This window comes from Excalfactoria chinensis, chromosome 2, assembly GCF_039878825.1.
Source record: "Excalfactoria chinensis isolate bCotChi1 chromosome 2, bCotChi1.hap2, whole genome shotgun sequence".
Taxonomy (NCBI): Eukaryota; Metazoa; Chordata; class Aves; order Galliformes; family Phasianidae; genus Excalfactoria; species Excalfactoria chinensis.
In genome coordinates, this window is record NC_092826.1 from 97,678,749 (window position 1) to 97,701,534 (window position 22,786).

General features: G+C 40.9%; 1 protein-coding gene across 8 annotated transcripts in view; it reads right to left on the reverse strand.

Annotated features, from left to right (window-relative positions):
* Positions 1-22,786, reverse strand: part of ELMO1 (engulfment and cell motility 1) — a 313,893-nt gene that overhangs the window by 251,590 nt on the left and 39,517 nt on the right. For 7 of the 8 annotated variants that reach the window (XM_072328207.1, XM_072328212.1, XM_072328206.1 and 4 more), the window contains exons 3-5: positions 17,526-17,675; positions 6,641-6,681; positions 5,862-5,934 (exon numbers count right to left, since the gene is read on the reverse strand). In XM_072328207.1, the coding sequence (XP_072184308.1) occupies positions 5,862-5,934; positions 6,641-6,681; positions 17,526-17,603 (192 nt within the window). In that variant the 5' untranslated portion in view covers positions 17,604-17,675. Of the gene's footprint in view, positions 1-5,861; positions 5,935-6,640; positions 6,682-17,525; positions 17,676-18,009; positions 18,136-22,786 lie in introns of those variants that run through there. The other variant, XM_072328213.1, reaches the window with a different exon arrangement.

Genomic DNA, 22,786 nt, shown 5'->3' on the forward strand with positions numbered 1-22,786 from the left:
AGTCTGCCTGATCTTATGTAAGGTGTGGGGCAGGACCCTGGAATCCTGTCACAGAATGCACTGGAGAGAAGAAGTCAAAGGAAGCTTGGAAACAGTAACTAAATTTGGCTTTTTTTAACAGCTAGGACCTCTTCTGTCCTTCAGTTGGACATCACACTATCTTAGGCTGATGTGGAATGAACTTGTGGCAAAACTGACTGTAATCACAAATGGAGAAGGGATGCTTTACTTACAGACTCTGCATCTGAGAAGAAGGGCACAGGCAAGACAGGAGCTGTACGGTACCCACATTAAAGGAATAAAAGCACCTGCAGGCTTCCCCTTAAACAAATCTTAGAGCAATTTTACATTTATTGCTTGCAAAACGAGCTGCCTCTCTTTCCTGTTTACACTGTAATACTCATTTCTGCCTTTTCCCTCACAAATTCATCAAAACCTCAAAATGGTAAGTTTTCTGCTGGGTTAGTTCCCTTACTGACTCACTCAGTAGTTATACAACTGTTTATGCCACACAGAAATGGTGGTAGGAATGAACAGAAGACTTCACTTTATCATAACAAGCTATGATTTCAAGCGTCAAAACTGACTGCAAACCACCATCCTAGCTTGGGTCTTCATCTGTTTCTCTTAACAACAGTACCTGATAAGGAGCCACTGCTCCTGCCCTGGCCCCCAGGGGTGCTGTGCAAGAATGCACTGGGTGAACTGCATCAGAAAACTAATTTCGACATGACAAATCCTTTTTATTTTTTTATTGTCCATTTCACTTCCCTGTTCTGATTTCCCCACATGAGCTCACCAACAATAGGAAGTGCCCAGCTAAGTCCCCGATGTTTAGTTTGCAGGCTGCTGCTCTTATGCTCTAACTTTTCAGAGGACGACGGTGCTGCTTGTCATCTGCCTCCTACTTCCGTGTAAAGGGTACAACTGTCTGCGGTTACTTGAATTGGGGAACTGGCACAGGTTAAAAATAACTTCTGCCTTTTTTAATCCATCAGAACGATGTCTGGTCACAGCATAATAGCACTGTTGCTCTACACAGCAAGTGTAATGATGGTGGTTTTACAGACGACTCCACCTGAAGATGAGTAAATCATGCAAAGTACAGACTTTTTTAGGGTCTGGTTTCACCAGCATTCAAGCTAGAGTGACTGTAGGTTTCCAGAGAAAAATGCAGTTGAGCTTTCTTCACTGCCCCCCCCCTCCTGCTTCTTCACTCCCTTCCATTCCCTAGCATCCAACTAACCGTGTGGCTGGAATGTGAGCTAGTTCCAATCACAAATATGATAAATAAAAGCTCTGGATTTCTTCCTCCTTTTTATTGTGAATGAAGTGAGGAGGAACAATCAACATTCAGACTAAATGTCTGATCATGCTGCTGAATGACTGTAGATCTAATGCTGGCAGCCCACATGCTAGAAAGTTATATGCAGAACTGTACCATTTACAGACCATAGAGTTAGACAGCATTAGGTTTCCATAACATGCGTATAGTTTGCTTTATTTGCTAGCATCTGTAATCTTTTAATAGGGATAGGAAAACAGCATGCAGGAAGCTTCCACTCATCCAAAACGCCAATGCTTTTTTTTTTTTTTCCCAAGGAAAATGCTATCCTTAAATTCTGAAATGAAAAGCCATACGATAGTCTTCCTGTTACCAGCAACCTCCCTGAAAATAAACATTACAAAACTGCCTCAATATTCCTTCTAAAACGGTCCAGTCTTGTCATGCCAAGAAGTACAATGTCAGTGATTACATACATCTCTCACCTTATTAAAACTAATAGTGACTTAAAACGAACTTAAGTAATTTGCCACTGTGTCAGCCCATTGTTATATCTAACCTCATATTCTTTTTCCAGCTGGAAGTGTAGCAAATGCTGTTTAGGGTCATGATCTGACTGCTTTTGTTCCCTTCATGTCTCCTCAGTATTCTCTTTTTCTGTACTGCAGATGTTAAAGGAAGCCCTGTGCTGTGAGACAGCTGCTCAAATCCCTTGATCATTTCACTAGCCTTTCTCTGCATTCTCTCTAACACTACTGTGTCCATCTTCAGATGTGAAGACCAGGCTCTCCCTGAAATGAACTGCATGGAGTCACTCCGCTGTCTGTCTCTTGATTCCCAGTTCTGCCAGCAAAAGAATACAGTGGGCAGAAATCCAAGATAAGGTTTTCATCCCAGAAAACCATATAGCACAATTGTACAGTCATTTTCTACTCCTCATACAGCATTTCCTGTTCTAAAACTGAGCTTCCCAGGGCTATAGTGTTCCTGAGTTATTCCACCTGACGCACACAAGCATCCACTCAAATACAACCTGGACAGAATGAAGAAACAGTGACTTTTATTGTTATGTAGCATCTAGCGCAATGAGATCCTCGTTCAAGAGTCAGGCTTTTAGATGTCTGACCTGTCCTGGAGAGGCATGTCCTGACAACAAGGGCATTATATAAAGAGATGCACATCACAACACAGTAACAGTCAAACATATTTTGATTAAAACATCAGCTAAGGAGCTGTGCCTACTTGTTTTTCTTGCTTATATAACTTCTTGCATTTCTAATTCAAACAAACAAACAACAAACAACTGCCAAAACACATAAGTAACACATTCCACTGCCCTTTCACAGGCCTAGCCAAACCAGAACCCCGAAGCAGCTGTTCAGACTGCATCTCCTGTGATAAGACCCATCTCCATGAGAAACACAGCCTGACTCAAGATTTGCTATAAGACTGTCCTTATGCAGTCTGAAGGAGTTATTGCTACTCCTGTAGAGGCATTTTTCCAAGTACAGCCATAAGTAAGAAGTAAGAGACAGAACTGTTTGGGTGTTATTTTCATTTATCTATGGTATAATCAAGGAATATAGGTCAGCTACAAAAGATAAAGAGTTCTGCATATGACAACCAAAACACAGATGCGCTGTTTGCCACCCAAAACCATAAATAATTGTAAGCCATGTGTGACAGTCTTACATCGTAGCATTTTCCCTTCAAGTTACTAGTTATCTTGTACAAGATTTCACTTAATCATTTTCCTTCCTGGTATTTTTTAAACATGATGGTATTTAAAAAATAAAAATCATCTCTCACTGGAAGGCCTCAAATTAGGAGTCACCCAAGGCTCTGTAGAAACGTGACTTATATACAGTGTCATTACGTTAATCTCTGAGAGCAGTAAAAATATTGACTTAACAGAAGCTGCAGCAAAAGAGCTGCTAGTCTCCTAGTAAGTAGTAAATTAAAGCAACATTTCTTTTATGGCCTAGTCATTAGTGCTAAACTTCACTGAAGCACAGGCGTTTGTCCTCATACCTAACGTTTCTTGTGTTTTAATTCAGAGAGCAACAATATCTCGCTATACACAAATGAAGGAAAGCCTGCAGAAGGGGTGACAACCTATATAAGCCTCTCTTTACAGCCTCAATCCAACAAACAGTGATAAACATTGAGCAATATCTAATAAAAGTCACAGACATCTGAGTAATACTGGTGGCATTTAGAGCTCTTCTCTCTTACTTATGTGACTCAGATACTGCATATTTTCAGCAGGGAATAAACAAACTCAAAGTCCTTGCAGCAGTATGATCCAAACTGTTCTAGAAGTCCATCCGTTTCCATCCTCAGTGTAAGTTAAACACTGGAAGAAGCATCACGCCTCTCTTTATCCAGAGCAGTAAATGTCTATCTTCTCCAAAACCACAGGATCCTTACTCACCAAAGGTGGAGGCAAAGCCTGAAAGGCTCCTCTGACTGTATCAGGACAAATTCCTTCAACAAATTTGAGTGTTTGCTCAACCCTTCTTCTTGGAAATACGTACAGTACAATCCAGAGTCTAAACACCAACAGGCAAGTTCAGCTGTGCCTAGCTTATTGGAGAATGTTGCATCACAAATAAGGAAAATTAGCAAAGCAACGTTTAATTTGGGTAGAGGAGAAATGCCAGTAATTACTTCAACAGTTCTCCTCGTCATGGAATGTCTGTCAACTGAAACTTGAAAAGGGATTTTATTTTTATGAAAGAGAAAAGAGGTGGGAGATACCAAAACAGACCATCATATGTTGAGAAGGTTGCTCGGGTGACAAACAGTTAAAGGGAAAAATGGACTGCCGAAGAGAAAAATAAATAAATAAAAGCAGAACTATCTTATGAGCAACTGCTCTAGTAATCTTGCTAAATTTAGGTTTTCTAAATGCTCCACTGTGTCTAACTTCCCTTTATTTCTTGGGTGGGGATAAGAACTAACTTTCCTCTTGCTGCAATTCATGTCTCAGCTGTGTTTAGTAGTTCCTACACAACAGTGAAATACAAAATAAAACCAAATCACTCCTCAGTTCAAAAGTAAGCAAAAACTGAACTGATAACAAGGCAGCACAAGAGCTATCTGCCTCCACACAGCTAAGCTCAGGTCTATTTAGTTCAAAAGCCTCTGACTCCAGGGGGATCTTCATGCTGACATCAGTAGCTTCTGAATCACACTGTTTGTCATAGAATCACAGAATGGTTTGGGTTGGAAAGGACCATTAAGTTTATGTAGTTCCAACATCCCTGCTATAGGCAGGGACACCTTCCACTAGACCAGGTTGCTCAAAGCCCCATCCAACCTAGCCTTGAACACGTCCAGGGGAGGATTCACAGCCTCTCTGGGCAACACGTTGCAGTGTTTCACACCCACACAGTAAAGAATTTCTTCCTAATATCTAGTCTAAATCTACCCTCTAACAGTTTAAAGCTATTTTTCCCCTCATTCTGTCACTACATGCCCTTATAAAAAGTCCCTCCCCAGCTTTCTTGTAGGCCCTGGCCCCCTTCAGGTACTGGAAGGCTGTTGTAAGTGTTCCCCGGAGCCTTCTCTTCTCCAGTCTGAAGAGTCCCAACTCTCAGCCTGTCCTCACAGGGGAAGTGCTCCAGCCCTTTAATCATCTTTGTGGTGCTCCTCTGGATTTATTCCAACAGCTCCATATCCTTCTTGTGTTGCGGGCCCCAGAACTGGACGCAGTACTCCAGGTGAGGTTTCATAACAGCAGAGCAGAGGGGCAGAATCACCTCCTTTGACCTGTTGGTCACATTCCTCTTGATGCAACCCAGAATGCAGTTGGCCTTCTGGGCTTCAAGCTCACATTCTCTGCAGCAGTAACCTACGCAACCTTCCAAACAAATTACTGTATGTGTGTGTGTGTGCGTGTGTTTTTAATTCCAGCATTTCTATCAGTAATGCTAGGAATGAATGTACTACTTCGTCTCATTCATATGAGTATGCCCCATTTATTCAGACTGGACATTCCATTTTTATTACAGCTACAGCCATTTCGCTACTCAGTGCTGAAATCATTGCATCACTTCATGAATCATCCACTGCCATGCTATCTGGGGACAAAAAAAGGCAGCAACGGAACAGACACAGGAGGAAAGAGACAAGGCAGCAGGCATGAAGGAGCAGCAAATATTACAGCCATCAAAGCTTATTTCCATGTGAGCAGCCAAAGAGGGAAGCAGTATGCACTGAACTTCTCCTCAGACTTCAAAGAGCCCTTCGTGTTTTACATATTTCAATTTCCTGCACACAGCTTTGCAGCAGAATACTAAACGTGAACAAATACAGAAGCTGAGGGTCTCAGTGCTGAAGACTGATTAAATATGATAGACATGAGGGCCTCTACACATTCAACCTTTTGTTTCAACTGCTGTATCGAAAGAAATCAGTGAAAAATCATTAGACTAGGTCTCTCGGTACACATACCATCATTGGTTTCACATTCTGGAGAAAACTATAGTTTTTATAGGTATGATAGCTTAAAATAGATTGTAGCAAATATTTTAATAGACTATGCAAGAGTTGCGCTGAATGATTCACCAACCTTCTCTGTGATGTAGAAGTTCGAACTATCAGCATGCTGCAGCGCAAACTGATCATGATTTGCAAGAGACCACCTTAGAAAGACAAAAAGAAATTAATTACAAAATGAAATTTCAAAAATTAAAAAAATATCCTTGGCTCCCCAAAAAAGTCGATGAGGATCTGATATTCAGTCCAGATCTATTTAAGAAAAGACAAAACTAACAGGTCTAATTCCTTCCTTGTAGTTTTATATCACTGGATTACTAAAAACATTTACAGTACCACGATTTTATGCTAGCTTTTGCAATACCCGATGTCTGTAGTGCTAAGTTGATATATTACATTGCTCAAAACACCACCTCATTAATTCAGCAGCAATCTGGTAAATGTAAACTGGCTTCTTCTCTATGGTAGCAATTGCTTGAAACAGTATTTGTGCAGTGCTTGAAAATCCAAGCCACAGCCAGGGCAGCAGTTTCTTCATCTTTGAGGTGCAGGGACCAAAACTATTAAGTGAAGATGGTAAAAATGCATCTCTGTGCAGAACAGCAACAAACTGGCTAAACGAACTGCCCACGTATGATGGAAATGCTTTGTTTGGAGCCTCATCTTGCAGGTAGTTGATCCAAAATGCATTATAAATTCAAAGTGCGAAGATAATACAACTGCAAGGCTGAATAACCTAAGGACTTGTCACAAAGAATACCTAGATTTTCTTCAGAATAGTTATTATATCCACATTGATCTAATAACTGGAAAACGTACAGTATCTACTACATTGTATGTGGCAGAACTTACCCATCGCAGACTTCTTTTATTATAGAGGACAGCGGCTTTTTCTGGTTAAGGAAAAAAGAAAAAAAATCACTGAGTTGTAATAGCCTGAGTGTTAAAATAATTCCTAAAGCACTGATTCCAAAGGAAAAAAAAAAAACAAACAAACAAAAAACAAGTTAGTAGTATCTTTTTTTCTTTGCAACATGAAGCTTAGAAGGGTCCAAAAGATTTTCAGTGTTTTGGTCTGATAATTTATAAGGACAGCAATTCTAAGCACACTCTTGATGACATTATCAGTCCTTTTTGGCATCTTTAACCCACACAGCATCATCTCAGCTTCTCCACGCTGAGAAATCAAAGGGTCTTTTGTGTGTACTGCATCTCATTGCCCAGCAGAAACAGAACATTCAGATACCAACATGAGCATTTTCCAGGAATGACATCTAAAGCAAGAAAACATTGAATATTTTTAAACCTTCTTTTGTCTCTTTCAGTTATCATTCATACGATGACAGTAATCCTCACTGAGTATGCATATACAGGCTCCTCTCTGTGAAAGCATTAGCTGGAAGGTGTTAAGATCCCAGATGCATCAGTTCTGCTTTATTCTCAGTATCCGCAGGCACAAGCATTGGGAGTGAGTGAAAACAGCCCTGCTGCTCTGGGTCTTGAGGAAGTAGGAGCAGTTTGGTCTGGTCATGGCGCTCTGAACATTGCTACAAACACAGGGTACACATACAACTGCTTTTGGGAAACAGGAGGCTAAAAGAAAAATTATGGGTTTTACTCAAAATATGAACCAAGTTGCGTGGCAAAATGAAACAGACCAAATCTCACTTTATGGCAACTGCAGGCATTTTTTTCCTCCAAGACTGGGTGACCACACATACTGTCACACAGATCTGTTGTTCTGTGCAAACTCCCCAGATCACTCAAACACCAAATCAGATTTCTCTCTTAAACCAAACCACACAACAACCCCAAAGCTAACGCTGTTGCCAAAAAGATGCAGCCTCCCTTCAGTGTTTATGGAAAACCAACTGGGCTACAATTCAGCCCAGTAGCAGGATGTGTTATGGGGAGGGAGAATTATTTGTCCTCTTGGATTTGTTTTCTGAACTGTACCAGAAAAATCAGGGATGGGAATCCTCACTCACATCAAACTTGAGTAGGATTTGTTATTTCAACAGTCCAATCAACTAAGCCTGTTTATATGCAGGCAAAAACATAACACAAGCATTTTAATCAAAGCTGAATGAAAGCATCTGCTGAAAGGATCCTGCACCCCTTTGTTGTACCCCTTGGACTCTTGCTTCCCATCCTTCCTCTCTCACTGCCACTACTGCTTTCATGTGACCACACGAATGAGACATCAGGGAATATGACCAAGCTAAAAACTGATGCATTAAAAAGGAGTTGTTGTTGTTTTCCTCTGGAACCATATCTGACCTGCTACGCATGCCTAAATGAACAGCAAATGCCAGCACATGAGAGAAAATGCAAGAAGTGAGAGTGCTCTCCTCTGCAGTAACCAGTGTGCACCTTTTTGCCTGTGTGAGCACAAGTGGAGCCAGACCAAGCCAGTTGCAGAAGACAAAGGCTTTCCTCCACACAGCTGATCAACTTCATCAGTTCCTCAGGCTGGAGTACTGTGTCACCTGCATGTGGTTGCTTTGACCTGCTGTCTCCCCTACTCTGAGGCGTTCTGCAGCTTCCAGCAGTGCTAGCTTCTCTTTACAGACAGCAAGAAATCATGTCTTCCAGTGGAGGAGAAAACACACACCCAGGGAAACAAACAACAATCCTGTGTGATCAACTCCAGTTCTCAACTGCTCTCTTCCTTCCATCCCTAGCAGAAAACCATCCCGCTGAGGGAGGAGCACATGGGGCTGCCTGGAGCTTGGGCAAGGCCCGCTTGCTGGCCACATACAGCCTGCAGCTCTGCAGCCCTTCAGGGTACTGCTGGGACTTCCTGGTGCCGCCATACTGTGACTAAGCAACAGAATGAAAAGAAGTGCAAATCTTCTGGGATACACAAAGCTTACCATCAGCAATTTGATAGCACTACAGTGAGCTTTACAAATTAACAAACGTGAAAGAGTTTACATTTGCAATCCTAATAAGCTCCTGCTTCTAATAATCCCTCAGGCTCTACTCTCCCTGAACGTAACCATTGACGCAACTTTCTCCTACCATGCCAAGCAGATGGATGCCACCAGCACAAGAGCTCCTGGCTGTGAGCATCACCAGGGCTGCCACAGGCTGCAGGACAGGCACTCTTGTGTTATTTGCTCTACAAATGGCAGAAGGGTGAGCAATGAGCTTGTTTGTTGGTTTGGTTGTTTGTCTGTGTTTAAAATGAACCGAGTAAGATAAGGTAAAAGTTTACACCTCCGCTCTGCAGACCATGCAGAGATGCAGGTTTTATTTTGCTGCAGCTGTCAATATTTGCCTGCTGTCAAGGAGAAACGACTTGACATTTTGGTCAAATGAATCTTCTCACAATTATTTTTTATGAGGACGCACACAATGTCTTCGCTGCATTTACAGTTCTAAACAAATAAATAAAATCCACTTCATTACCTAACATACTTCAAAGAACTCCTCACAATCAGATAAACCTAAACTATTTCAAAGTACTCCCTTCATCTAAATGATCATTTTGTACTGGTGTTTCTAGATAGGATATTCTTGCCTTTATGCCCTTCTCCTACACCACAAAAATGAAGTGTGTTTTTACACACACTGTGATGATCTTCTTAAAGCTTTAAGAAGATCAAGCTGTACCTTTAATGTATGAAATGACACAGACTAAAGCAAATCTTACGCTCCCCATTAGGAGGTAACCCCTACAGCTACCCCTACGCAACCATCCTGCACTGAGTACCTCAATTGCTATAAAAGTGTTACCTTAGCGTAGATATTAAATTTACAGCTGAAACATAATGGGAAACTATAACAGGACAATACAGCTTTGTGAGTTGTTGGTCTGCATGGACACAGAGAACACTGAGCATAGGCAGTGCTAGAACTGATGTGAATTTGCACACCCAGTACAAATTTATCTGCACTGACACCTCATATTCATGTCTGTATTCTGGCAGCGACACGTAGTCAACATTTCTGCTCAGCTGTACACCTCTCATGGACACACCTCCAGGCTGCACGCACTAAGGTACACGCAGATCCCAAACATGGGTCAACTATGCAGGATGCTGCCTGCACAGATCAAGATTTCCCCCCTATTTCTCCACCAGCTTAAATCCTCTCATGCCTACACCTCAGGTTCCCCACAGAGGTAAGCACTGCAATCCTAATGGGCAGCATTTAGTATGGGCATGCTGGTTGGAATGTTTTGTTCCAAGGAAACTGCAGGATGAGCAAAAGCCCCAAAGAGACAATGCTGACCAAGCTCAGTACAATCCTAAGTGCACTAACCTGGGCTTAAAGCACTTCCAAATCAAAGAGATGGTTTGTGTGCATCATGAAGAAGGCAGAAGGCCACATCTGTTTAGAAGCCTTTGTTACAGGTGCAGTTCAGGCGTACTCCCACGGTGCTATGCAAAATAACTTCCTTTAGGCCAAAGGCTAAATATCTTTCCTTTTCAAAAGGCTATCAGAGATTCACAGCTTTGTTTGTTTGTTTTGGACAAGGGCTGGGATATTGCCTTCTCTGACTGACACTTTCTAATGAGAGAAGAGGAAAAACCTTAACTCTTCTTGCTGCTAAGCCAAAAAACAGCAGATGCATCACATCTGTTAGTGGAAAACATCCACCCATCAAAGTTCTGTTGCTGAACTACACATCTGTCAAAGAAAGGAGATCTCAAGCCAGTAATCAGACCATTCTGTCTGTAATTAATGCTACCATTCTGCTAACAAATCTATTGGTGCAAAAGTAATTTGTATGGATTTAACAAAAGAGAAAAATACCTCTTCTCCTGATCAGTAGAGGCTTTATCTGTTCCTGTTGCACTACGTGGATTACAGCAGCAGCAGGGCTGCCCACTACCAGTGCACCAAATGCCAGGAGGCCTGGCTCCTGGATTCACACTGCTGTTGATTTCTCAAAGTATAGGGGCAAGCCTTGTGCAAAATGAAGACCCTGGGCAGCTTTGGTCTTCAGCCAGCCCAGCCTACCTGCCCTGATCTGAGCCACTCCAGGAATCCACTCCCTCCACTGACTACTGTCGAACAACGGTGAGACCTGACTCACTCCTCAGGTGCTGGGCTACAGTAATTCTGAAATCTGCATTTCACTACATATAAGCATTGCTCCAACAATCATAGTAAGATGATAACTTGACTGTAAAACAAAGAAGCAGTGCTCTGGAGTGAAACACAACATTATTAAAACAAGCAAAACAGGATTTTACAACTCCTTACTTCACACGCTGGGATCCTAATAAGCTCTATTATTTCCTGCTTCCTCAGGGACTTCTTAGGGACACCAAAAGCCTCAGCTAGGAATACTAAAAGGTAATAAAGCACCTAAGGACCTACAGACTAGTGGATTACAGCACACTTGCAATATACTCGCACCACAAATTTAAAATAGCACTCAGTAGACAAGCGTTACAAAGTGAGGCTTTAAGATGTGGCTCTTCATACAACCACTTTATTAGGTGAGGATACCTTTGAGAACCAAGTTTAATTCACCCTGCAAGCCCACAGCTCATGACTGACACGCTGCTGGCCTACCAGCACAGAAAAGTCTCCACACTAAAGCACAAAACTTCATTCTGCGGGATGTTTTTGCAGATCTCTTTTGCAGTGTAATCTTGGAGTCCCAGATGGAGAATATAATTGAATTGTAAAGTACTCCTGGATACTCCAGTTGGCCAGAATGTGAATGAGGTACCTCGCCATTAATTCAAGTGGTGCGTAACTCCAGGAATCTCATCTTACACAAAACAATTCTTTTAAATACAGCAGAATTAACTTTTAAGAGATGAGATTACCGCTGTTTCAAAAAACATACAAAATCAACAACAGCCAAAAAAAAACCACCACAAATGAAAACTTAACCTTAAGAAGTCTATCAGCTAAAGACATCAAAACCCAGGCTGACAAAAATCAGACTAAGGGGAAAAGAGGTGAAATAATGTTATTTCTCTGCTTGTTTCCTAAGAAGCTCTTCCTTCACATCTTTCATGCCAGGGATCAGGAATACTAAGACACTATTTCTGCATGACCATAAAGTGGGACATTACTTCAAGCATGCCCTTCAGGATCTGTTCTCAGCCAATCAGCTTGGGATGGCAATTCACAGCCTTGAAAGACTCTAACCTATCTACCAATGTAGGAACATAGCTTTGGAGAAAATCACGGATAAATAAAACAGAACACACAAATGACACTTTTACCCACGATGGCTGCCTGTCACTACAGAAAGAACTGAAGCCGTAATGATGATTGTTCCCAGGCTTATGGTCCCATAAGAAATGAAACTATATTTTTTCCACCACCCTATTGCAATTAACAATGATTGATTCATTATGTTAACAAAGTACTGTTTGTGCATCTACACGTCTTAGTGCACTGAATTATATTCAATGTATTAAAAAAAATCTGCATGATTCCTTCTAATGCTATTATTTCTAGATTAAAAATGAAAGCTCTCTAGTAATGTAAAATTTAGACCTTTCATTATCCTAACAAAGAAAATGGTACATTGACGTAGTCAATATAATTTCTGTACCAGTTCTATTAATTATCCCTGATAGTCATAAAAGTAAAATGACAATAAAAACGCTAAATATTTCCACTACGATGATATCTTTCTTACTATTTGTACTATAAACAGCTTCATTTTCTATGTTACGAAGTTGAAATATTGACAGTTACAGTAGGAAGCAATAAATTTATACCATTGTTAGTCTTTGTTTAAAACATGGAAGCTGGTTTTGAGTAAGCCCTAACTTCAGCTAACTGGCATAAGTTAGTCAAGTGGGTTTTTCTGTTTGTTTGGAAAAGTCAGCAACCTTTTGGCTCATCCATTGGTCTATTCCTCACTTTTAGGGACGAAGGAAGAGAGGTGCTTCTTCCTTTCCCACAAGCTTGTAAAAGAATATGAAGTCTTACCCTGAAAAATTAACCATGAGCTGCTTTGCCTTGGTTTTAAGAGGTGGCATCTGGAGCCATCACTAAAAATAGGGAGGAATGCTTCAAAGTACAGCCTCTTGTATATGCAGCCCTATGTTCCTTCCTCCTTCATTACCTGAGCAGTTCTGGAGCTTGCTAATGCTTCACCCATTTAGACTCAAGCTGCTAGGATTGTACTGGTATACCTCTAATACTGGTGACAGCACTCACAGGAACTACAGCTATTCTTAGTCCACACACATTGCAGAAGTGAAGTGCCACTCTCCTTTCTCTAATTAAGCATTTCACAACTACTTTTGAACTGTGTCTCTCCACACAGTCTGTGAAACGCTGAGCTAAATCAATTACCGTTCCCCAAGGGTCCAGATTTAGGTCTGAAACCCAAAAGATTCAGGTCTGGAACCAAAGACTACTTGAAAAATCACTTTTAATTTTTTCTTTGGTTTCCTTTCAATATGCAGCAAAGTGCAATGACTTCTCTGAAGAAAAAAAAAAACAACAAAGCAAATAAAAATGGCACTTATACGCTGACAGAAGAGACAACAGTAACTTGAAAGACATTCTTACAAGAAGCTCACGCATTAAATCTAAACCTTAGAGAGAGGATTAATGTAAAGCAGCCCACAGTCACCCCTATGTGATGCACTGCAGTGTTTTAACAAGACATTGTCATTTGATAGTGTTCTTGTTAATTTTGCCTACTAGGTCAAGACTATGCTTTGAAAAGCAAAACACAGCTGTCTTCTTTTGGTTTGTTTGATTTTGGTTTGTGGTGTTTGGGGCTTTTTTTTTTTCCCCCAGCAAATTTTATATATTCACATCTACAAATTCTATCTAAATTTAATGATCTGGTAGATAAAAGTAAACTTGGAAGAAGAGACTGCACAGCTAAGTTTAATTATGTACTGTTCCCTTACATAGGAACATTTACCTCCAGTGGTCAGGAAGTTCATCGCAGAGTTTAGAGAAACTCTGGTTTTAAACACACAAACATGAGTGGATTTGATTGAGGGAGGCATCAATATCAAATATCTACCTTGTGCCTGTTCTGGATGTTGCCTCCTCAGCATCAGAAAGAGAAGAGCTGTGAATTCACACTGTGTAGACTGGAATATCCATGTTATCAAAAACTAGCACTGGCTTTATAAAAAATTAAGCACTAAAAAAAGGCTATTGAGAATCACTATATACACATATATATAATGGACACAAATTTAAGCACATTAATGTGCATATGAACACAAGAAATGACATCATATTATGAAACGGCTATGTCTGTAACAAATAAAGCTTGGAGAGCACTGTCAACATCCCAGTTAACCTGTATAGAGCCCACATGGCCCCCCACTCTTACATTCTTCCAGATTTAATTGAGATTAATAAACCAGAAGATTGGGAGATGAAGGTAACAGGTAGTCAGCACCCACACATCCCTTTCTTCCCCAGACTGCAGCCCCCAGAATCATCCCCAGAGTTCCCAATGCAAAATTTGAGACCATACCATTTCCTCAGCTTACATAACAGAAAGACCTAAAAAGTAGCTCACCCCTATATCCATAAATCATAATCAACTCTCTTCATTGAAAATGAACTTTCACAGCAGTACTAATTGTTGCAAGACAGAACTTATACAGGTAACACTTCAGAGGAGCACAAGTCTCTGTACAGTTTTTCCAAAATTTTAATTGAGGATATGTTGGGAATAGGAAGAAACACGAAAGACAAAACCAAAACATTCTGAAAGAGAGACTGAAATCACTGAAGTCTAGCTCTGAAAGAGACGGCAGAAAAGCACGCTAGTTCGCTCATGCTTTAAAGTGAGCTTTAACACATATAGGCAACTGACAGCTGCTAGGTTTAATGTGACTTAATGAGACCCCTTCTAATGAGAGGGGGATGTGAGTAATATGAAGTTTTTCCCTTCTTATTTAAAGCAGCTTTCCAGAAAAAAAGCAGTTTCAAAGCCCTGACATCAAATAGTATATTTCAATGAATGAGAAGAAAGGTTAGGCACAGAGGCTGGTTAAGGAAAGCACTTAATTATATGTTATGCAGGCAAAGAGCCTCCCTTCCCCAATGAGACTAATTTTGTCTGCTTAACATTAAAAACATAGTTGATCAACCCAGACCAACAATCCTACAGGAAATATAGCACAAGGCATCAACTAGAAAAGCTCTGTGACTCCAAATTCAAGTCATCAGAAATCAAGCACCTGAAGAGGAAGTATTCAACAAAGTTCATTAGCATTTGGTGGAAATAAAGTACTCACGAGCTCTTTCCAGGCCCGACAACTTCCAACGTACCATTGTCAACTACTGTGGTTTTTACGGTAAAATTTCCTTTTTTGAAAGTATCTTATTCTCTTCATTGCTAAGTAAAACATTCATATACACAGTATGTGAACAAGGATACTGCACAGCTGAGTTATAAATGCTTCCAAGAATATCCAACAGGCAACTTAACAAATATATAGGTTTCCCTCTAGTCTTTTCCATGGTATTTTTACTTCTATATTTGGAACAGTTCCAGTCCCTCGGAAAGATGAAGAACTTGCATTATGCTACAGTGCGTTATTTTTCTGTTGTTCTTTGAGCTAGAAATACAGCGCTGTTCTTTTAAACACTCGCTTTCTTTCTGGCAAGGGATTAGAGGGGGAGAATAAAGGTAAGGAAGATAAAAATTTTGGGTGGCTTCTGAATTGTGCCATATGGTGCTTGACTGAACAGATCCCAACCGGGGAGATAAGCAACACACTCTGGTTGCAGTGCTTGGTCAGTAATGGTCAAATCACTTCACTGTTCTGCCTTCCTTTTCCTTTTGGCTGTTTGCAATTCCATGAAGAAATCTGAGGCATAAATCAACACTTCAACTGTATACACATTTTAAGGGAAACAGATCAGGAAAAAGTTAACACTAAATTTAGCAAAAGCAGAGTTGTGTTTAGGAGTATGTCTCATTCTACATGTTTTTAAGTCTCGTATTCACTTTTCTCCTAACCTCAACAAAGGTGAATGTGCAGGTTCGTGTTTATGCGTATGGGAAAGTGATACGACTCTCCCATCTTCATTTCTTGTTACTACATCTGTATTTTCATTGCCCCTCTTATCACTGCATGAATAGTAAGGGCACTGTTAGCCTGTCCTCCAACAGCCTCATTTTCTTCCTTCCCCTCCCCCCATAAAGTGTCATGTGGAAGCTGACTGCTACCCCATGTAAGTGAGCATTCATCCTTCTTGTTCTCTCTAAATCTTATGCAGTAAAGTTAAAACAAAGTTCCAGAATGAAACACTAATAATTTAGATAAAGCACATACTGTGGCTGTAGAGTTATTTTAAGCCCTTTTGTAAATTAAAAACAATAATTTTGGTATTATTTTGCTGGCGCTTGAAAGGAGACTGAAAAATATTTGATCTTCATCCCCAATGTACTCGGTAGCAATAAGCTGATGTTCATCATGACTAACACGCATCTTTCTCTGAACACAGTGTGCCCAGTGTCTGCCATTTGTTATGTAAGAAGAAAAAAAAAGTCAAACAGTCTTCACTCCAGAAGCCAGAAGATTTGTGTCTACACAGACATGCTTACTAAAAAATTTCAGCAAGCGAAAAAGTAGAAGTATGGCGAGTCTGGAAAATAAGGTACAAAGTGCTAAATACGAGGCACACACCACTGTGGGGTTAACTAGAAGTGAAACTGATTGCACTGCACAAAGAAAGTAGGATTCTATTTCAGTAAAACCTTTTCAGCACAAATTCAGTTTTTCACCTTAATAGAGTTTCATAATGTTCTTGGCCCCTAGATACACTACATTTTAAGCACATTAGTAAAGACTCGCAAGCTTTCCTTTGCTTTAAATGCTATTTACAGAAATAATTATTTTAAACGGGTAGTATGATGTAGGCTTTCAATACATTATGGGGAAGCTGTTAAATATTTAAGACATTGCTTTTAATATTAATGCATATGTCGCAAAAGAATAATCTCAGAGAAGTCCAGAACACAAAATACGGCTCTAGTATAACTTAATCAGCTCTCCCACCACTATGAGTAACCTACACAGTTTAATTCATAAACGTGAATGCACGTCCCACAAAATAAACAGCCAATCTTTAGGAAGTCCAGAACAAAGTATAACATTCGTATAACTTAATCTGTCACTCCCTGCCCCCCAAAAAACCTACAGAGCTTAACTCATAAATTTGAATTCATTCGCTTTTGTACCTTGCCTCAAATCAATTCTGTCAACACAACCACTGCAACAGAAACAACCAAGAGAACAGGACAACCCATGAGATACCCACAAAGAACACAAAGACTCCCCTGCTCCAAGCGTGCCACTGCTCAAGTTCCAAATCCTTCACTCGCTGCAGCCATTCAGCGTGATCATACTACAAATGCAAAGTACCAACTGTAAAAATTTGCAAAGACATTCTGCCAGGGGGTAACAACGTTACCACAGTTTTACAGTTGAACAAAATTAAGGCACAAAAGTGTTAAGTGGGTCGCATAGGGAGCAAACGCCTCGGTTTAGCAGCTGTTTAAAAAGCAAAAAGCAAATTAAAAACAGAGCAGAATACATCAAAAATTAAGCAGTAGCAGAGGAAGAAGGTTATACCTCTTCTGCTAAAAACACCTTATGCTGAATATGTACTCACAGAAATGTGTGCATCTAAGTAAACAGAGGTGCTGAGACAAACAGATACACACATATGTTTATAGACACACACACATATATACATACACATTCTTTCTCTCTCTCTCTCTCCAGGTCCACAGGAACAGACACACACAGGCACTTACTTGATCGATTTCCATCAACTTGGGGAAGGCACCCGGCCATTCGATTGCCACCTTCACTATATCAGCAGGAGGGGGCATTGCGACGCTGCTGTTCTTTGGAGCCAGCACAACTGGACACTAAATACTGCAGAGAGCCTCTCTCATTCACACCTGCAGGGAGAAGAGGGGAAAAAATAATACAGCAGTTCAGACAGAACTCTACCAGTGCTGCTTTGTTTCCTGTGCTTCCCCTGGCTGGGCAGGTGCGTGAAAACATCTGTGTATATGCATATGCAGTAGCATAAGAACTGCACATATAACAAAAGCAAGCACAGGACACAATGCCACGACACACTGCACTGCCAATCTGTTCGAAAGATGGCTGAAGCACTGAGATGTACAGTGAATAACAGGCAAGCATTAGATTTAAATAGAGAAACTATTTTTAAATATTATCGAATACGCTTGTAGAGAAAAGCTACAAACTATAGGAAGCTGTTATTACGGAGTCACTCCTCAGGTCCCTGGGAACACGATGGCATCACTTGCAGCTTGTACTCCAGAAGAAGAGATTGCCCAGGAAGTCATGGTCAGGAAACACTGTTTCTTTTAACTATAGCAATGATCTTCTATGTGTTCACAAATAGATCGCTGCACTATAGCAACCAGGATGTCAGGAAGAAGGCAGAACGCAGCAGTTTCCACATATACATATATACACACATCCTCACCTCACTGAGTCAAAGATACTGCTTTGTGGTAAACCTTAGAAGAATGCACAGGGATACAGTATGCACTGACAACAATATCACCAAACAGCTACATAAGACATTACGGTTCTGCAAGTGCACAAATATCAACAGAACTGCATGTCAAACAGCACAGGCTGTGAATTTTGGGGAAGGAAAGGAAAGAGGAAGAGCCAAAACCTGAGGCTTGCAGAATTTAAGTTCTGTCCTTAAGGAGCCTAAAGCTCCTTGAAGTCTGCAACCTTGCAATAACAACAAACAACTTGCAAAGCAGCGTAGTACTTAGCAGAGGTCCCCCCTTCTTCCTCACTCCTCTCCCAGCTCAGCAACAGCAGGACAGCCACCAAAGCAGTAAAGCTCTGCAGTTCTCAGGCACAGTAATCCATGCAGGTAGTGAAATGCTCTCCTGCTTCACCAAGCCCTCACCATTGAGTCTAAATCTCAGATCATGGTGTTTCCCATGCTTTTTACCGAGACCTAGCAGAACACAACCACATACAACATAGCAAAAGCAGCTGCAGATGTCCCCAGAGGCGCAGCTCTTCTTCTGAGCAGAAAAAGAAGGAAGTGGTTAACAAACGGGCCACATGCTCTCACATACACCCCTTGAAAGAGCTAAGGCAAGAGATGAGTTGTCAGAACATACCAGACATCCAAGAGCTGCAAACATGTACTGAGGAAAAAAAAAAGTCTGACCACCTTTTCCTACTGCTTCAACTCAACCCAGCCTATCAGTAGAGCTCTCCCCCATCTGCAGCAGAGCATGAACTCGGTCAGCCTGAGCAAAACTATGAAACCATCCCTTCACTGAGAAGTTTTGTACCTTCATCTTCTACTATCTGTAAGTGGGAGCTAGCCCAGCCTTCATGATACGGCTCCACCCACATGAGTCTTTGCGTCCATTCTGGAAAGGGTCAGCCCCTCGTTCAGCCCTGCTGCATTCTACAAAGGGCTCTCAACACATACTAAAACATACAACAATGTATGAGCTTTAACACATCAAGAATTTCTTTCCAAGAGTGGTAATTCTGATGCTGACAACATCATACATCATCACAAAACAAAGTGGAAGGCAGTACATAAGACAACAGACGGACTATAAGTAAGACTGCACTGCACAGAACACCTTGAAAGGCAAAAAAACACGATTAAGAAATATAGTAATATTGTCTACACTGGTACTTGCACAGAAACTCTTGATAGACATCCCAGGCACCAAGATTAAAGACAATTAAAGCAAGTGACTAGCTAGCTAGGGATCAAGAACAGCTATACTGGCAGCTGCAGCTTCCCTGTCAAAGCCCAAGTGGTACAAAGCCCCATCAGCTCTCTCCTAATATCTTTCACTCCTACTATTTGCATCTCCCATGAGTGTTCCCCCCTTGCTGCACAGTACAGTAACTTCACTCATCAGAAAAAAGGAAAGGAAGAAAATGCAGTCATCTGCTTTTGGCATGTTTTAAATTTGCTTCCCAGAGGTGGCACAACTTGGCTGGGAGGAGCAATGAGCTGTTAATCCACCTTGAGAGTAAAATGAAACCAAGACTCTTGCGCCTTTCTGCTGACACACAGTGATAGCATTTCCCCCCTCCACAGCAGAACAGTCCTCAGTAGTTTCAGTCTGGTGATGTTTTGGCATGAAAGTGTTAGCAAAGCTTAAGCCACATTGGCTGCCTTGTACTCTCAAAAGCATGGGATTTCCCAGCATGAGGGACACAGGACCTCCCCTCTGGGATGTAAGCAAACCATAAAGATCACCATGAATGCTGGAAAAAAAAAATGCTTTGACTCACAACTACTGGCCATGAGTATGAAAGCAAAATGACATTAAACAGCAATGAATTTGCAGAAAACTTCTACACTTACATACAAATGCAGGCATTAGCCTTCATTTTCCCCTAGTGAGTTGTGGTCCATCTTAACAAGTCACACAGGAAGGAGACAAATGTTTGAAGAAACAACTAAAGAACTAAGCTAGCACTAGAGATCTCTCACATAATTATAATTAATATAATATATATTAATATATGTATGTATATATATGTAGTATAATGTATATGTACAGATACAAAAGACAGAGCAAAGTGACAGATCTTTAACCAATACAAATGGATGTAGTTCAACTTATCCCACCAGAAGATGGACAACTCATAAGCATCAGTGTAGTCTGAATGGTGAAAACCATATAAAAAATAGTCACTAAAAACTTATTCTGTTACTTAGCAGACCAGTCAAAAGGGCCCAGATATTTTCTCTATATTTTAGTCTTACAAATCCAATACAGGGCCTGAAAGATAATCTGAGTTTTTTCTACCTACGTGGCAACACCAGAGTTTTATACTGTTAGTCAAAGTAGATCTTCATCACAAATTAAAAACCACAAGGAAAATTCTAAGCTCTGTTGAAAATTCTAAATTACCTATCATTTCTTCTACTGATACACCGTGTTAGACACTGCCTAATACAGAAGGAAAAGCACAGTCCCCAGTGAGAACTGCTTACCAAACTGGAAGCATTTCACCTGATGTGAATGAAGAACAAGAACCAAGGTCAACTGCTCTTTGTTATGTCAGTAGCAGACAAGCAGCAACAAGGATAAGGACCTCTCTGAAGGGTCCAGTTACAGACTTCATTCAAGAACAATCAGCAGCATGCTGTTTTACATTGTGAAGCTAAACAACACAACTTACACAACCAAAAGTACCAGTAGCATACCTTCTTACCTCAATACAGTTCCCAGAACTCTGACAGATTACCCTATTAAAGTGCAAATCCTGCAAGTACTCTTATTACCACGCACAGCATACTGCTGTATCTCAGCCACACTCTGCAGTCTAAGAGTAATAAACACACTCAAACTGGAAATCAAGATGTGTTAAATTTAATACAAAAATGCATCAGCACATGCCTGCAAACTCCCAGTTTACCTACCCAGCTCTGAGGAATTAATTCAGCATACATATTAAAATATATTTACTTTTCCCCTTCTGCCTTTGTCATGCATGTGAAAACAGGAGTACGAAATAGCTTTCCCAATAGAACATGTTTTGTTTTAAACTCATTTTGCAATCTCTAAGCCACTTAGCATACAAGGTTCTCAAAGTGATCTGTACTTACAGCTATCAGAATATGTCTCTGAAGAAATAAACTGTATTCTTATCCTATGGATAAGATATAGAGGAGAAATGAAGGCCATATAAGGAGTTACGTGACTGGAAGTTTTAGTTCTATATGAAAACCGTGGCCCACAACAGCTTATTTCTTCTTTTACAGAAACAGAGCCAGGTCACGAGGGGAAATGGCCTCAAGTTGCGCCAGGGCAAGTTTAGGTTGGATATTAGAAAGAACTTCTTTACAGAAAGGGTGGTTAGGTACTGGAATGGCCTCCCCAAGGAGGTGGTTGAATCGCCATCCCTGGATGTGTTTAAGAGCCGTTTGGATGTGGTACTCAGGGATATGATTTAGCAGAGGTTTGTTGTTGTAGTATTGTTTTGTGGTTGTTTTTTAAGAGATAGGCTACTGGTTAGGCTGCGGTCGGACTTGATGATCTTCAAGGTCTTTTCCAACCTGAGTAATTCTATGATTCTATGATTCTATGATTCAAAGTTGATGGCTTAAGAACAAGCAGAGGAATGTATTTAAAGAAAAGAAGGAAGTGCATGTGGGAACAACCTGAGGCTGGCACAGGCCTGTGCTCCTTGTGGGCAGGACCTCCTGCCAGCCATGGACCAAATCCTGCTCAGCCAAGAGCAAACCCACTGCCCACAGGCCTGGTGCTCACACTCTACTCAGGCTCTCATATAACTATGTCATCACAGACACTGAAGGCCTCCTCCAGCAATGTGGCCAGAGGGAGCCATGTTGCAAGCTCTGCTGAAGGGTCCCTCAGGAGCTGCGTCCAATTAGTTGTTTTAGAAAGGTAATCTAACACCCACTAACTCCATTAAAGTTATTTTTGGAGTTTGACTGCATGACCAAGCAGCCAAGCGCAAGGAGCTGTAAATACATCCTGTCATCTCTGCAAGGATGGAAAACAAGATACAGGAGCCAGGGAGTGGATGGAGACTTCATAGACATTAAGAGGCTTTCATGCTGCCTTCTTTGTTATAGGCTTGGTATCACCCACCTCAAACTAGACAGCACAAAGGCCCAACAGACCCATTGATGCTGCAGGAAGACCTAAAGCTACTCAACAGAATTCTGTTTTATAGAGCTGCCCACCACCTTTCTATGCGGAACATTTCTTTGACTCTGAACTTGCAGCACTTGACCAACAGTACATAATTAATTCAGGAAACACCACTTACTGTTACGATAAAATGATCTTGGGACCTACCAGGTTTAAACACAACATTTTGCCTCTCAAAAATACTAAACTTTCAGGTATTGGAGTTGATCTTAGAAACATGGATGTGAAATAAACAAAAGCAAAAAAGCGTAAATCCACACAGGAAGGGTGGTGAATATTCATGTGGTTATCACCTGCCTGTTTCACACATACCCATAACCTTTCTTCACAACTGTACTCCAGGT